The 15,541-nt window shown below is 34.5% G+C and overlaps 1 protein-coding gene across 2 annotated transcripts in view; it reads left to right on the top strand.

Moving 5' to 3' along the window:
* Positions 1-15,541, top strand: part of BRWD1 (bromodomain and WD repeat domain containing 1) — a 63,038-nt gene that overhangs the window by 35,325 nt on the left and 12,172 nt on the right. For both annotated transcript variants that reach the window (XM_085305013.1, XM_085305004.1), the window contains exons 29-37: positions 3,931-3,992; positions 7,959-8,114; positions 8,389-8,509; positions 10,417-10,542; positions 11,108-11,180; positions 12,580-12,624; positions 13,131-13,277; positions 14,840-14,992; positions 15,283-15,452. In XM_085305013.1, coding sequence (XP_085161139.1) covers positions 3,931-3,992; positions 7,959-8,114; positions 8,389-8,509; positions 10,417-10,542; positions 11,108-11,180; positions 12,580-12,624; positions 13,131-13,277; positions 14,840-14,992; positions 15,283-15,452 — 1,053 coding nt within the window. The remainder of the gene's footprint in view (positions 1-3,930; positions 3,993-7,958; positions 8,115-8,388; positions 8,510-10,416; positions 10,543-11,107; positions 11,181-12,579; positions 12,625-13,130; positions 13,278-14,839; positions 14,993-15,282; positions 15,453-15,541) is intronic.

Here is a 15,541-nt window from a genome sequence, read left to right as displayed (position 1 = left end):
ATGTGTAGAGTTTGGTAGTGAGAATATGTATGTGAGCTGTCAGCTGAAATCAAGACTGTTAGTATTTTCATTTCTTGCTCTCACTCAGTTCTTCCTCAGAATCTTCTCTTACCTAAAGAGAGGATCCTGRCAAACTAAATTGATGCTGAGTGCTTACTGAGATCTTATTCATGTGCCAAGCGTAAGTCAGTATGCTTGGAGCACATCTTCTGCAGGTGATGTTGGAGTAAACATACTCGTGCCAAATGGTAACATACACATGCTTACAATGTGTACTATAAGCTTTGAACTGCAGTTACTGGCTGATATCTTTTCCTTTGTTATGTAAAATGATACACTGAGTAAACATCCAATGAGTCCAGATATTGCTGTCAAAACATACCTTCCATATGTGTAACCATTCATCATGTGTTTCCATATGTTATCACTGTTACTGCTTGGAGTAAGTACAGATAGGATTTTTGGTTTCTTTACCACTTCAGTGACATCTTCAGTATATGGAAAAGAGCCTATAACTTAATTTGCTATGCTCGTTTTATCTGTGAATGTTAGAGGATATTTCAGTATCTTTACTACACCAACTTTTAAGAGAGGGAATTCCAGAGCTGCTTTGAAGTTAGCTTAGTAATTGAATAGATAAGGAATGCAGCACTCTTCAAGGAGTGTTTTCAAAGGGGATCTCTTTAAAGATATGTGCTGTTTATGGGAAGGATGTGAATCTGTTCACCTCTACTCATGAATAACTTCTCTGCTGATTTCTGAGATTTCTGCAAACTTCATTATTTGACAGAGAATGAAACTTTCAATTTTAAGAATTCTGGAGCATGAGATGCAAGATCTGTGAGGATTTCCAAAATCCTCACATAGGTTTTTGTTTTACATTACCATAGCGTGCAACTGCCCCTCAAGTAAGTCCCTGAAATGCTGTTGTCTCCCAGCTCTCACTTCATTCTCAGAAGTCATCTATTCAGAGGAAAAGAAATATAAGTGTCTGACAGTGTCTGGACTGTTTTGTAGATATAGTTAGGTTTTGTGACTTGGCCTGGTCATTGTCTCTTTTTATAAAATGTGATCCTTTGTTCAAGATTTTTAAGGTGAGTTGACCCACATACCTTCCTTTGGAATAATGAAAGTTGCTTTTTAATTTGCATTTGTATGCTTTGTGATTTGGGTGCAAAGAAATGTTTTTAAAGTCACTTCACTTTTGCATCTATTTAAATGAAAGAAACCTAAACAAAGTTTTTTATGACTTTGTCTTGGAAAAAACTGCAGAAAGCTACTTCTATTCTTCAGTCAAGATCTGTATTATGGTGCTTTTTTGGATGGTATAATCATGGTAATTCAGCTGAATTTGGGCATCTGCAGTTGTTCTTTGTGAGACAAAGAGCTTTATTAGAATTGAAATGTTGTTTATTTTATAATGGAAGCAAACTTTGAAAGATGGTTTCAAAACAATAGATGGAGAATATTAGAAGCCTAATTTGAATGAAATGAAGGGGAATCATTGCTCCAGAATTGTTAATTATTGACACTTCTGAGCTATTCCTTTCAATACATTGAAAACCTCAGTAACCAGGTCATTTTACGCTTAGAAGTTATCTCAAATTAGCACTACCAATGTGGTGTAAATAATAGATGGAAGTTGTATAAGCTGAACATTTTAATTTTTTGTTGGTCTAAGATGGGTATTCGTGTAGAAGCAGCTTTATGTATTATGTAAGTTACGTTATCTGGATAAATGGAGCTTAACCAGACTATGGTGATGCAGTCCTTCACACAACATTATAAAATAGTGTATACATTTATTAATATCAGTAACTTCTACAGTATTGTACATTGCCTGGGAAAGAGAGCTCTTGGTAGACAAGACTTCAGAAACTTGCTAGTTCATAAACATCAAACAGGCAGAGTATGAATTGAGCAAAGTCTTCCTGAATTTACAGATAGCTCAAAATAATTGAGAGGTTCTCTTACCTAAGCAGTGTTTTAATTGTAAAATATTATGATGAGGATTACTGCATTTACAGTTTCAGTTTTAAGTAAACACATGGGAAGTATGAGAGCAAATACATAAATTTGGATGTATTAACATCACAAGAACTGGATGGCATTCACCCAGCAGTTTGAAGACATCAGATTTGAAACTGCTGGCAAAGTTGTAACATATCCTACAGTTGGACCCTGAACCAGAGAAGTGGCAGGCTGCTTTTGTACTCCTGCACATGGCCAGGTTCCTAAAGGGAAACCTGTGAACTGTAGACTGATGTATCTGACTTTCATATCTGATCTGGTAAAATATCTATAATAAACAATAATACCATTGAGCATATGGATGAACAAAGATGTAGGAAAGAGCCAGCATTGCTTCTGTACAGGGAAATTCTACCTCACTAGCTTTTTGAGGTTCTGTGACATTGCTAGTAAGTGTATGGATAAAGTAAGCCTTATGTGTRTATGTGTGTGAATATATATTTGCATATGTGTATACATTCACGCATACATATATATTCATACATAGATATATATGTATATGTATATTTTTTTTTTTTCAAGAAGCCCTTGGTAGGGTTTCTTCCCAAGAGATGTTAGAGGAGCTTAGATGCCACAGGATTGGAGGACCCTTCAGATACTGAAAGTTAACTAAAGGTCAAGAAGCAAAAGAGTGTTTCTTAACAATCATATTTCAGGTTAGAGTAATGTACTGTCCCAGGAATCTCCTGCTGTGACAGTGTGACAGGTAGTCAAATGTCACGCTAAATGTGAAGAGTTCCAGAAAACCTCATAAAATTGAAAGAGCAGGGGAAAAAAGGGGCAGATAAATTTCAGAGTAGGTAAGCATATAAGGTGGCACATGGGGCTGCAATAATCTAAATTATGTGTATGTGATGGTGGTTAACAGTTGTGGTTTAGTGGTAGTTAACAGTTGAAGTATCTTGAAGTAGTTATTGACAGTTCTCGGATTACTTCCTCTGTGCAGTGGCAGCTGTAAAAAACAACAAYATGTTAGGCACTACCAGGAAGGATGTCAAAACAGCATTGCTCATGGCTCTATGATCAGCAGTATAGTGATGCACTGATGTCTTGATGTAATTCTGGTTCCTGCATCTAAGGAAGATAGAGTGAATTTGGAAAAGGTGCAGAGAAGAGCGTGAGAATTGAAAGATTGCACAAACACCTTGTGGGTTAAAACTTAGACTGTGATTCCTGAATTTGAAGGATGAAGGGGGTTGTAGTCATAGTTCACAAAATCATAAAGGTGGTGGACAAAGTGAATAGAGAATTATTCACCAACTGGAAGCAGTTGTTCAAATTTCTAGGAGATTGGTTTAAAAGAAGCTTTTTCTTATTCCCCCCCTCCTTTTATTTTTTTTAACATTGTGGCAAGTGAATTGGAGATATATTCACATAGACTGTGGAGACTGGCAGTGTTACCAGGCCCAGAAAGTTATTAGACAGATTCAARGACATCAGGCTCTTAAACACATACTAAAGCAAATAAGCTGGGATGAATTAATGAACATCCCTAAAACAGTGATTGTCCATGTCGAGAGTATGAGTAGAATGGATTAGAACCAGGCTCATAAGGTCTTCCTAAGTCACATCTTCTACTGATACTGTCAAAGACAAATTACTGGTCTAGCTGTACCACTAAGCTGATCCAGTAGGTCAGCTGTATATAGCCAAAATCAACAGTACAATTTTAATTAGAAATTTATTAAGAAAAATGTTTACTTTATGCATTGTGATGGTCTGATAGTCTACTAATGCTCTTAAATACCATATAAATGCACATAAGCTTCATTAATGCTTAAAAATAGCTGTGATGAAGAATTGTGAAAAGTTGTTTCAAATAAGCTTGGAGGAAATGCTTCCAAGTTAGGCTAACTGTTTTTTTTTGTCTGTTTGTTTGTTTTTTCCCTGATAAATCAGATGGGACAATGGTGAAAATGAAAAGCTTAGTCCGTGGGACATGGAACCAGTCCCTGATAATGGTATGTGGAAACTCACTTGATACAATAGTTAATATGCTTCTCCCTCTTCAGATAATTTGTTTCATGCAGCCAGTGGACCTTAAATGATTCTTAYCTCCTGCGATCCTGATCTTCTGAGCACAATATTCATTGTATACATCTACTTAACAGATAGACTTGATATGACAATATTTACCGTCAAATTTAAGAGAATGTCAACTACCCAGCCTGATGGGTTGGGTTTTTTTTCTTTTCCTACGTAAGCAAGAATGTTCTTTAATTTGATCTCCCTTCTAATTTGGCAGAATGCCTTAGATATCCCTGTGTTTTTTTTCTTAAACTTTCTATCCTTCAAAGCCATTGTGGAGGAAATACCCAAAATAYGTAGCTCAAGCTTATACAATAAAGCCTGTTTCTTACATTCTTGTATATTATAACAGTGACTCGGTTGTTCCAACACAGTACAAGGGGRAAAATGTGTATTTGTTATGCAAACACATATATACATACACATACAAATGCAGTTAAACTATTTCCAATCAGCAAATCCTTACTGCATGTACTTTAAAAGTAGCACTCYTATAACGTTTATGGTCAAATTCAAATGAGCTGCAAGCGAAACAGTTAGAATCCTAGTTTGTCTAACTCAGTTCAGTTTTCCATYGCTTGTCAGTACCATCATTTGTCAGTAGAGGGAGAGAGGGAGATTAGCAAAATACTGAAGTAGTCATTGAATAATCTGTCAAAAGAATTCTCATTTTCCTAAGCACCTCTTAGGAGTTAGCTTGCTTTGCAAACTCCAGAAGGGCTTTTCTTTCTTTCTTTCTTTTTCTTTCTTTTTTTTCATTAAATACCAGTATGTTGCACATGTATGGATGTTTTCAGTAGCTGCAGGAGTGTCTCACCTCTGAAGTATTCTCTGGCTGCTTCAGTCTTATCTTGAGATGACAAATTCTACAAAACAATTCAAAATCAAAGTGTGAAATTGTCTTCATATATTTTAGTTTAAGATATGTAAAATGAACAACTGACAGGATTTTTTTCCCACAGATTTAATTGTAAAGTTCTATTCATTCTCTTGTTACCTTTATATGTCCCTTTCTATTGTACAGCAGCTTCTCCTCTCATTTTCTTCATGGGTTGATTAATGCTTTCCATATGCATTGCTTAGTCATGTTGTTGTCAGATGCTCTGGAACAAGCCTTACACATGAACTTAAGTCGTGTGGGGGTTGTTTTGTTTTGTTTTCTGGTAACAGGACAAATTGCATCATTTTTCTTGAATATTCTGTTTAAGTTCCTGTTTAGATTAAGTGTATTATCATTTCTTCTTCCTCTGTATTGAAACAAGAGATTTAATGTTCTCAACTGCTTAAGTTTGCCTGTATAGCAATTTTCTGAGTTCTAGTTCCCTTATGTAATGTAGTAATAGAGACATCCTACAAACACTAGTTTAAATCTGGATAGTATTACATATGTAAGTGGTCATTTACTGGCTGTGCCAGAAGTAAGTTACAACTTGCCTGTTTGATCTAATACGTTGTTCCTCTGCCATGTTAAAGGCTCAAAATTTGATTGATCTGAGGAGCCATGACTCTAACATAGAATGAAGGGAAAAATGAAAAGGAGAAAAAGGTTGAAAGCTTGTGCAACTTCTGGGGAGAGAATCAAAGGATGAGAAGAACATCCTCTGAGTAGGGTCAGGGAGAAGTTCCACAACKACACTAGGCTAGGGGAGGGGGAAAAAAAATAAATGAAAAAGAACTTCCAGACTTCCTTGTTTTATAATATTTTCCAGATAGAGAATGGRTCCTCAGTGCTCTGAGGAAATAACGCTCATACAGAAAGATTTTATGTGTTTCTAGAAAGTATCATTATGTTAATAGTATACTATAAAATGAGAGTTAAACCACTTAATTTGTTTTCTGTCTTTTTTTCTTCGGYTGAACAACTTGCAGGTCAGTTTGAAATTGTACCTTGCATTTGCCACTCTTCTCAAACTCTCAAAATGTTTCTTCATTCAGTTTGCTAAGATAGAGCTGTGGGAAAGGAACAACACTGATAGTTGGATTAAATAGGCCACAACTTAGCTTATTAGCCTATTGTATCCTGCAGGCATAATTTTTTTTTTCTAGAATCAGGTGTCAAGTGCTTTCTTTGTCAAGGACAATGTTGTYGAGATCAGTAAAGAGATGTGTATGGACCTGAAAGTTCAACTTTCATCAGCCTGCTTACTGAAGCGTTCTCGTGCTGGCTGACTGTTACTCATTCCAGCTATCTGTATCTGAAGCACTGTAACCGTTCTGCTCAAGATTCAACTTCCTGTGACCTCATTTACTCTTGAGGACTGGATCATCTCATCATACTACAGTGTGCTAGTGGTTATGACAAGTCTTCTGTGTCACGTGTATCAGGGTGCTGTAAAGAACACAAAGCGGTGCACAGAATCCATACTTAGTGATAAACTTTTTTTTTTTAATCTGTCATTCTGCTTTAGTCGTTACTCTTGCAGGGTAAAATCCCTCTCATATGCTGATGCAATAGAAAGAATACCACACACTATGATGTGTGGTATTGAGTTCTTCTTAATTTGATCCTACATAAGTATGTAGGATTTTACTTGCTTCTTTCTGCTAGTGTCATCTCCAGGGATTTTGGTTGTGGAATTTGCTTCAACTTGAAGATCAGTTAAAAGGATTACCTGAGTGAGACACCTCTGCCCCACTTTTTCCTAGCATCTGGAGTTTTTGTTTCCCGGATCAGAGCAACTTCGTCTTCAGTATTATTTGAGAGGCTAGCAAATACTGTTATGGCTTTGTCAGTGCAGTAATGGGCAGAGAACTAGAAAGGATTTTGAGTCATCGGGACTAGTCTTGTTTGAAGGGAAAAGTAGTCCTTTTCATAAACTTAAAAGATCATCATTAAAACTTGTTTAGGTTATTTTGACTCTGCAGTAGTTGTAGCAAAAAAGTATTTTAGAACGTGTTTAAGGAACAGGGCATCTATATACTGTATAGGATATCTGTTCTAATAATATATTTGTAGACTCTAGTCACTGTAACACTGACAAGGATCTACTCAGTCATCTTTCTTGCTCTCATTTTTAATAGATTAACTCTTAGATGCTAAAGGGAGTTGTTACTGTTAGCTTCTAGTTGTAAGCCTATACATTTTATACTGTTCAATGTTAATCTGCCATTTTAACTGCTATTTTGCTTTTCCTAATCTCCACAAAGAAGGATGGAATGATCTTACCTACCCACAGCATCTGATTAGGTACCTTCATTAGCTTGTTCTTGCAGAAGTCTGCAAGTAAAAGGGTCTTAATGTTGATGACACACTACAGATAGTTTTATTGCTCCTAAAAAGCTATAAAAACTGAAACACAGTGTGCTARAAACAATCTACTCAGTTGTTCCGTGTTAGTTGCATGTCTTTGTAACATCCTTCCTAGTATTCTTAACCATAATATTTTGGACAATTTTTGAATATTAATTTTGAACATGAATGATTACTTGAAATTCAAAGCAATAAAAACTTGCAGAAATATAAAGATGAGATACATGGTTCTGAGCAAGGAGTCACACTTCCAATGTACATTGCCTACTTTGTACGTTTAATGATTGAGGATGCAAATGAACTCATTAAACTCAGTAATTGTTTATATGCTTTTGTTTTGAATGCACACCCTAGACTTTGCAGGATCATAATTTAGTTTTAGTTTTCTTAAGATTAATGCCTATATCTAGAGACAAAGTATTCTGGAAATTCAGAATTGCAGAAAAGAACAATAAAAGATTTCTTTGGTTTGGGATCTTTCTTCTATGTGTGTTTTGTGTATTTCTTTTCCCCATAGTCTTGGCATCATCCTCCACTTTATGTAAGGAAAGRGGATTTTTTTGTTACATATATGCTTGTGAATATATAACAGTTTTTTTCTTGTTTTGAGTTCTCTGTTCATGCTTTCCTATTTGCTATTACTCTTCAGTTGATCAGCCAGAAGAATTAGGAGCTAGTGTTTCMGTGACTTTTGATGAAATGGAGAAGCTACTATACAAACCCGAAGAAGGGGAGTGGGGGAYGCGATCTCGTGATGAAGCATGTGAGCGAATTATCCGTGGTATTGATCAGCTTCTGACTCTTGGTGAGCATGTAGTCTAAGCTTTAGGGGCTTTTCTGTTAGCATTACATTTATAAATAGATCCCTGGCATATACATGGTGTCCTCTAAAAGTGACCTATGGTAAAGTACTGTAAAAGTTAGCATGTGCTTATAAGCAGTTTTCTCAGTGTGCCTGCACTCAGATTTTTGTTTTTAAGCATTGATGGTTTTATCAAGAATTTTTGTATGTAGTACTTGAATACTTTGCTCAATATTTGTGTGCATACAATTAATCTTAATCTTGCTGTTCTGTACAGACATGTCAGCAGCTTTTGCTGGTCCAGTTGACCTGTGTACGTATCCCAAGTACTGTACTGTGATTGCTTATCCAACAGACCTAAACACTATTCGGACAAGATTGGTGAACCGATTTTACAGGTTAGTACTAACAGTAGAAAGTGAGAATATAGCCTTGAGCTTGTACCTCATTGAAAGACCTAAACCTTTTTGGGAAGAAGAACAATTATGCTGCTTATAGATACTAGGAAAACCAATAGTTCAGTACGTGAATTCATCATTGCTTCAGCAGGGCTCTGGTATTTGTCAATTAGAATTAATATTCCTTTGTATTAAGTTTCTTAATTCTAAGGAAATTGATTTTGGCCTATATTGTTTTCAGAGTTACAGTAAACATTGCAATTGTTTTTATGCAAAACTTGTTATTTGGAAATCAGTGAGCATATTAAAATATCTTTTGGGGGAGGGGCTAAAGCCTTAATTCTAGTTCTGAGATGCAATATTTCAGGTACTTTCAACTCACAGTTAAACTCTCAAGAGCCTGTTAAATTTAGAAGAGGGCTTAAAAATGGAGATGAGATGTTAAATATGACCTCTGTCATTTTAAATGAGAAAAACATAGGTAGCAAAAGAGAGGAAGCTAAAGTGCAGGGATGCTAAAATTCTAATTTCTTGAATGTGCTGTGGATATCCCTAGCGCTAAAAGAAACTAAAGGGTATTCATTATCTGAACTTGGGTTCAGCATCTYTTTGAATAAAAAGGAGACAATGATGGTTGCTTTCCTCCTTCATAAGCATTGTGATAAGCTTTGAAATTTGGAGGATGAAGAGTAAATGTAAGTTGCTTCATAATTACAAGGAATTGGAAAAATGAATGGTAAAATAAAGCTACATAGTTGTGCTAGCTTGTTCCTATGAAGTTACAATTTGTATATGTAGCAGTTTCTAAACTTGCAGAGGATACCGATTTATGACTGAGCAGTACCTCTCAAAAGGTATTTTGAGGGAGGATAGAACAGAACATCATAGCTGAGTTGTATTTAAAAACAAGTATTTAGATCAAGCTTCTTCTTTCTTCTAATTGCTTTTGTCTTGCTGTGGTTATTTGTACCATCATAACAACTTTTAAGAACAAAGGAACTCACTCATATTCCACTTGGCAAGATTCTGTCACAAGAAATTTATGTATGTGTTTACAGAATAAATATTATAATTTTACAGTGGTAGTTAAATACCAATTTTTCTTTTTTTTTAAAAAAGTGTCAAACCTAAGCTTTTTTGAAAGTACACTTTTTTTAAGAATGCAAGGAATCTGAGACCCTTTRTAGTTATATTATTTAAATGATATTTCAGAACTTAGTGGTATTAAATGCAAAGTGCTAATTTGTCAATATTTCATACATCTAGAAAAATTCTCCTATTTTCCCATTCCTGTGAATTCCTATTCCTGGAAATACCCTATTTCCAGATATTTTCTGGAAAAGTGGTTTGGTTTTGGATGCCTCCCCAGTTGGTTCCTGGTCATCACAAGCTTTTATGCATAAAGTATCGTGATTTTTAATTCATTTAGCTTGAGAAGAACACACGCATGCATACAAAATTTAGTAAGTCTCTGTTTCATCATACTGGAATAGTGTGTAACATCAGAAGGTTGGATTATGGAGAAACGGTATAACATACTAGGTTAACAAAGCTTTAAGGAGAATGAAACTAATGCCTACTAGAACTTTGCAAAGTTTCTAAAAATGAATTATCAATAATGAGCTGGAAAATGAGTTAGCAAAGATGTACACTGATTTTGCTTCCTTGAATGCACATGTGTGTGTCTGATTGGGGGGAGTCTGTTTTTTTGTCTTTTTTTTTTTTTTTTTTCCATGTGAATGTTTATTTTTAAATAGGGGATGTTAATGGAAAGTTTGAGTCCGGTCTAAGGAAATTCACTTTAAATGAAGGATATTCATCCCRCTCTAATGTAGACAGATAATTACTTTCTGCAGTTTTCACCCTTTTAGCTTAATATTAAAGGTGCATTTTTTTATAATTTTAAGGAGAATCTCTGCATTGGTTTGGGAAGTAAGATACATTGAAAGCAATGCCAGGACTTTCAATGAACCTGGGAGTGCTATTGCTAGAGCTGCAAAGAAGATCACTACACAACTCTTAAAATTTATCAAGTAAGCAGCATTTAAATCTAAATTGTGTGTTTGTCTGTGTGAAAAATCTTGAGTATTACCTTAACTAAGGAAATACTTTTATGCTCAGCATAGAGACATATAGACTTTTTTCCTTCATAACATTCACTAGTACTTACAGCAAGAAAATATCACTTAATTTCTAAGTAGTGCAACCTATGAAGTAAATTCTGTGCTATCTAGTACATGTGTAGAAGTTCTTGTTGCAGTATGCTTGATCTGGTATAATTAAGAAGTTGTGCTGAGAGAAGTTAGCGTAGGTAGTCTTCCTTCGGGTAGATCAAGCTTGAAGACCCTTTTCAAATCTTCAGTGCTCACTTAACCCTCTTTCCCTCACAGCTTTTTCTGAAGTGAACTGTATAGCAGCATTTCAGATTTAACATTGCTTTATTAATGTTCTAATTATCTTGTGATTTATTTTTATATATCACTTTAATTTTTACTATCTTCCAGTGCATTTGTAGTTTTTAGTTATGGCAGGGTTTAATCTAGGAAGTGATAGCTATGGTTTTGCTGTTCCAGTAATACACCTTTAATTSTATTACAGTGACCAGGATTGTACAAACATTTTTGAGCTGTGTAGCACCACAGAAGATGAGCAAGACGATGCCGATGATCTGGTAAGGGGCTTCTGTTTGTTTTGTGTTTTAGTAAATAATTGCAATAATAAGGAAATACTACCAGTCTTCAAATACATATGGTAAAATTACTCAGTTATTTTTACTGGAGTGTTTCTGTGTATATTTATGTATTTACAATATAAAGCTAATGCATAGCTAATATATAGCTTGAGTATGTTATGCATCTGGTATGAGATATGCTTTATGAAAGCATTTTGTGTTGTCATTACTTGTACAGAAGTATAACACGTACGCATTTTGTACTATGATTGTGGCATCAAATAAAACATTTTTTTTCTCCCATGTATTGAGTGGCATTTCTGAGTGGTATTTCTGAATGCATRTTAATGTGTAGTAATGTAATATATTAAATATATAAACATATGAATATCTATTTGAACAGAAATACTTATTCCTCGAACAGTTATCTTCCACTTTGCTTGTTAATTACTTTGGGTACCTCTAAGGGCAAAATTGTCATTCATACAGTATTAACTATTAAAAGCTGTCAAAGTGTAGGACTATTACAATGAAACTTCAGTTCTCAGTTTCTCTACACAACACTGAATTATGCACTGGTTTTGCATACCTTGTGGAGAGTTTAATAAAGTATATTTATGTTAAATCTGAGAGAGTTAGTAGTACTGTTATGCGGTGAATGCATAGTTTTCTGCAGTGCTGTCTTTTAACAGTGTACCCCCAAACTGATGTCTTTTTTACATTTTGATTTCTAATTTAGTATTTACTAACAAGATTTCGGAAGGTTACAAAGTGGTGGCCCTCCTTTGCTGGTTATTACATAGGGAAAAAAATGAGACATTTTATTACTGCATCTTGCTACTTCAGCATCATCTCTGTATTTCTACATTATGTGTTTCTAACAATGTGTTTTAGAAGTTTATGAAAAGTGACTTAATCACAAGATGGTCTTTCCTAAATTCAGGACAACAAAAACACAGAAAATTTTATGACTTCTGTTTGTGAATTGAATTGCTGATGATCTTTAGTCACTGAGGCGCAAAGCTTGATGGAAGCATAACTCTCAAATTTTGTATAGGATGTCTTTAAATACTTAGCAGGGTATTCCAGGAGTACGGTATCTGTCTGATGTTGGATGGTCCAAAAGTAATGTTCTAGGTAACTTCTCATTTGGTAATGTTTGTCCTTAATACAAAGGAAAGAGACGGAGTTGAATATTCAGCAGTATCTGCTTAGGATCTTATTTTCGAAGTCTTGTCAAAGGCTGTGTTGTGTTTTTGATACGCTCACTTTCTGACTCATCAAGAAAAATGAAAAAAAATTAAGTTACTTTTACCCCAATACAAAATATACATTGAGCACCCATTAGCCATTTAACTTCATACATATTTTTGAAGATAATTGATTTTATTTTGTGCAGGATGATGAGAAATGTCTTCCGAGAACTTCATATAGAAGAAGAAAAGTGAGTTGACTAATCTTTGCCTTACATACTCAAATCAGGTCTAGCAGGAAAAAAATGATTAACAGAATGTATTGAAATTCTGTGGGAGTGGTGCTTTCATCTTGCTGATGAATTTGATGTAAATATTGTTCATTGCAAGAGCTTTCAGTTATCTGTATGACAGTGAAATAAAAGCATTATCCTGCTAAGATGTTGAGGAATTTGGAGTAACGGATTCTGCTGTTTTAAGAGTAATTCTTAAGAAATTAGCAGGTATCTTTATATGTGCCTTCGTTATTTTATGTAAACAAGAAACATGAGGAGGGAAAAAAGGTTATAATTTATCAACGCTATTAATATAGACTAGAGAAAAAGAGTCTGCTAGCAGTATAATGCCTTTTTTGTTACAAAACCATATGCTTGGAAGCTTATTTTTCTGATACAGAAATAATTACAACTACGTTTTTAAGACTAGTTTTTCAAGCTGTATTTAGTAATGCCTTTTTTTCTGACTTTTTTTTTTTAAGGGACGGGCTTTAAAAAGAGGGAAAAGCATGAAAACCGGCTATGATGAAAATAGTTGGAAGAAACAGTGTATGGAACTAGTGAACTTGATTTTCCAATGTGAAGATTCTGAACCTTTTAGGCAGCCAGTTGATTTGGATCAATATCCTGTAAGTTGTTCTTATTAATGTTGAAAAATATTTTATATTATTTGTTTTTTCTCTTAACATTTGATAGCATAATAAGATCTCTATATAGCTCTTGGAGCTGTTTGTTCTTGTTACGGTTTTAGTCCAGATCCRCTCAAAGGAATTTACTTTGCCGTATGCTCAGAAGTATGAACTATGTACGTATTGAGATGCAAACCATCAAAATATTAATGCAAAACAAATTGTAAACTAGTGTTGTTGGGACTGCAAATACTGCATTACCATAAATAAGCATATAAATTCTCTTGGTTTGCTGTTATCTGTTAACTTTGAAGACAACATATAAATGTCTACTTTCTCTTGAACTGATCATAGTCAAATCTGAGCTTCCTAGCTGTATCCCCATGGCTTTGTTTTTTCTGACTGTCATTGCTGGCATTATCTTTTCTACTAGCTTACTGAATATTTTTGTAAATCTACCCCCTATTTGAAGCTTCACATATAGATAGAATATAGATTTTGATTGATATGTACCTCTGAAGTATAGGTTCCATCCGTCTTCTGTTTTATTTTTTCTGAATTCCCTGTAAAATACATCTCAGAACATCTTACAGATCTGGTCATCAGTTCCACTTCCATACCAACAAATATCTTGTTTTTCCCAAGGCCTTCTGCAGTTTTCTATACCTCTTACTTAGAAACTTGCCCTAATGTCAAGAGTCATTTTTCCCCAAACTTYATCCTTTGCTGCAGTAGTGGGTTCACATTTCCCTTTTATTTTCTTTCCTGCTATCTTTTATAAGAAAGTCACTTTAGATAAGTTTGCATAGTCTCCATATAAAATCTGTTTGCTAAGTCTGAGTGATAAACTTGATTTGTTCTTTCTCTTAACAGCTCATGGTGTTCTTGCTAACTCTTCTTAAAAGTTCCATTTTTTTAAAGTTCCAATAAACTCTTAAGGAAAAAGTCTTTTTAATAACCATGCAGGTGTTTTCTTCTGAGCTTCATATCTTGAGTTTAGGTCTCTTTTGGGTTTGAAGAACATTTTCGGGTTCTCTAAAACTCCTCGTTTACAGGGGAGAGAACAAGATAGAGATTTAATGGGGGAGAGGTGGTTTTTTAACCAATCCRGTTTGCATTTTTACTATGAGAAACAGTGAAGGGATTACATGAAGATCTGTCACAGTCATATTTCTCATTTTGATAAAAATAAAATAGTTTACTTGCATGTTAGTATTACTGGGTAGCTCATATAAAGGTAATTTGGAAGAATTGAAACTGGAAAGCTGCATTCTTGGGCACATGACACTTCAGATTTTTTTTGAAGGATAATTGAGCTGATGCAAAAAACCTTGAAAGTGAGCAAGAGGGTAATGTAATGGAGACTTAAGATCAGGTAGTCTTTGTGAAAGTTAAGCAGTCTACTGTACTAGGTGCTTCTGTCTTCAGATGGTGGTAAAGATAATCCATGGTCATTTTAGCTCATCTTTAAATGACAAAAATATAAAATTCAAAACCSTTGTTTTATTTTCTTTGTCCCTTGTTGAATTACTTTTTTTTCCTTTCTGTTTTCCTATCTTTAGGATTATAGACATATTATAGACACTCCAATGGACTTTGGTACAGTGAAAGAAACACTGGAAGCTGGAAATTACGACACTCCAATGGAACTGTGCAAAGATATAAGACTAATATTTAGTAATGCAAAATCTTACACTCCAAACAAAAAATCTAAGGTAGCTGTTTAATGTTGTGTTTTTATGCTTGTCATAACATTAGGTTTTATTTTGGAAGTAGTTTGTTTATCAGTATCTCTTCATAAAGTTTCTGATTGAGTAGGTAAGTGCAGCAAAAATATTAAATATATTTGTTCATATGTCTTGTTTATCTAGTATTACAAAGCATCACTTTGCCATACTTTTTCTATCTAATGTATTTCTGTACAATTTTTAATTTTATAAATTTGGATAATTTGGTTATTTGGATAATATGTTCTGTTTTTTAATATAAAGTTGTCTTTATTTAGATTTATAGTATGACATTGAGACTGTCAGCGCTATTTGAAGAGAAAATGAGAAGAATTGTTTCTGATTTTAAAAATGGTCAGAAGCAGAATGAAAGCCTACGCAAAAAACAGAGATATACTAGAAGATTTCAGAATCAAAGCTCCGTTCAGCATCCTACCAAAACACTCAGGTAACTGAAAGAGTTACAAATATAACAATATTTATTCATATTCCATCATATTTAGTCTTGGAAGATGAAAACAATTGGTTTATTAGATG

This window comes from Rhea americana, unplaced genomic scaffold, assembly GCF_003343005.1.
Source record: "Rhea americana isolate MKP2758 unplaced genomic scaffold, rheAme1 scaffold_101, whole genome shotgun sequence".
Lineage (NCBI taxonomy): Eukaryota > Metazoa > Chordata > Aves > Rheiformes > Rheidae > Rhea > Rhea americana.
The sequence above is the reverse complement of the archived record's forward strand: the minus strand, read 5'-3'. Positions and strand labels throughout refer to the sequence as shown.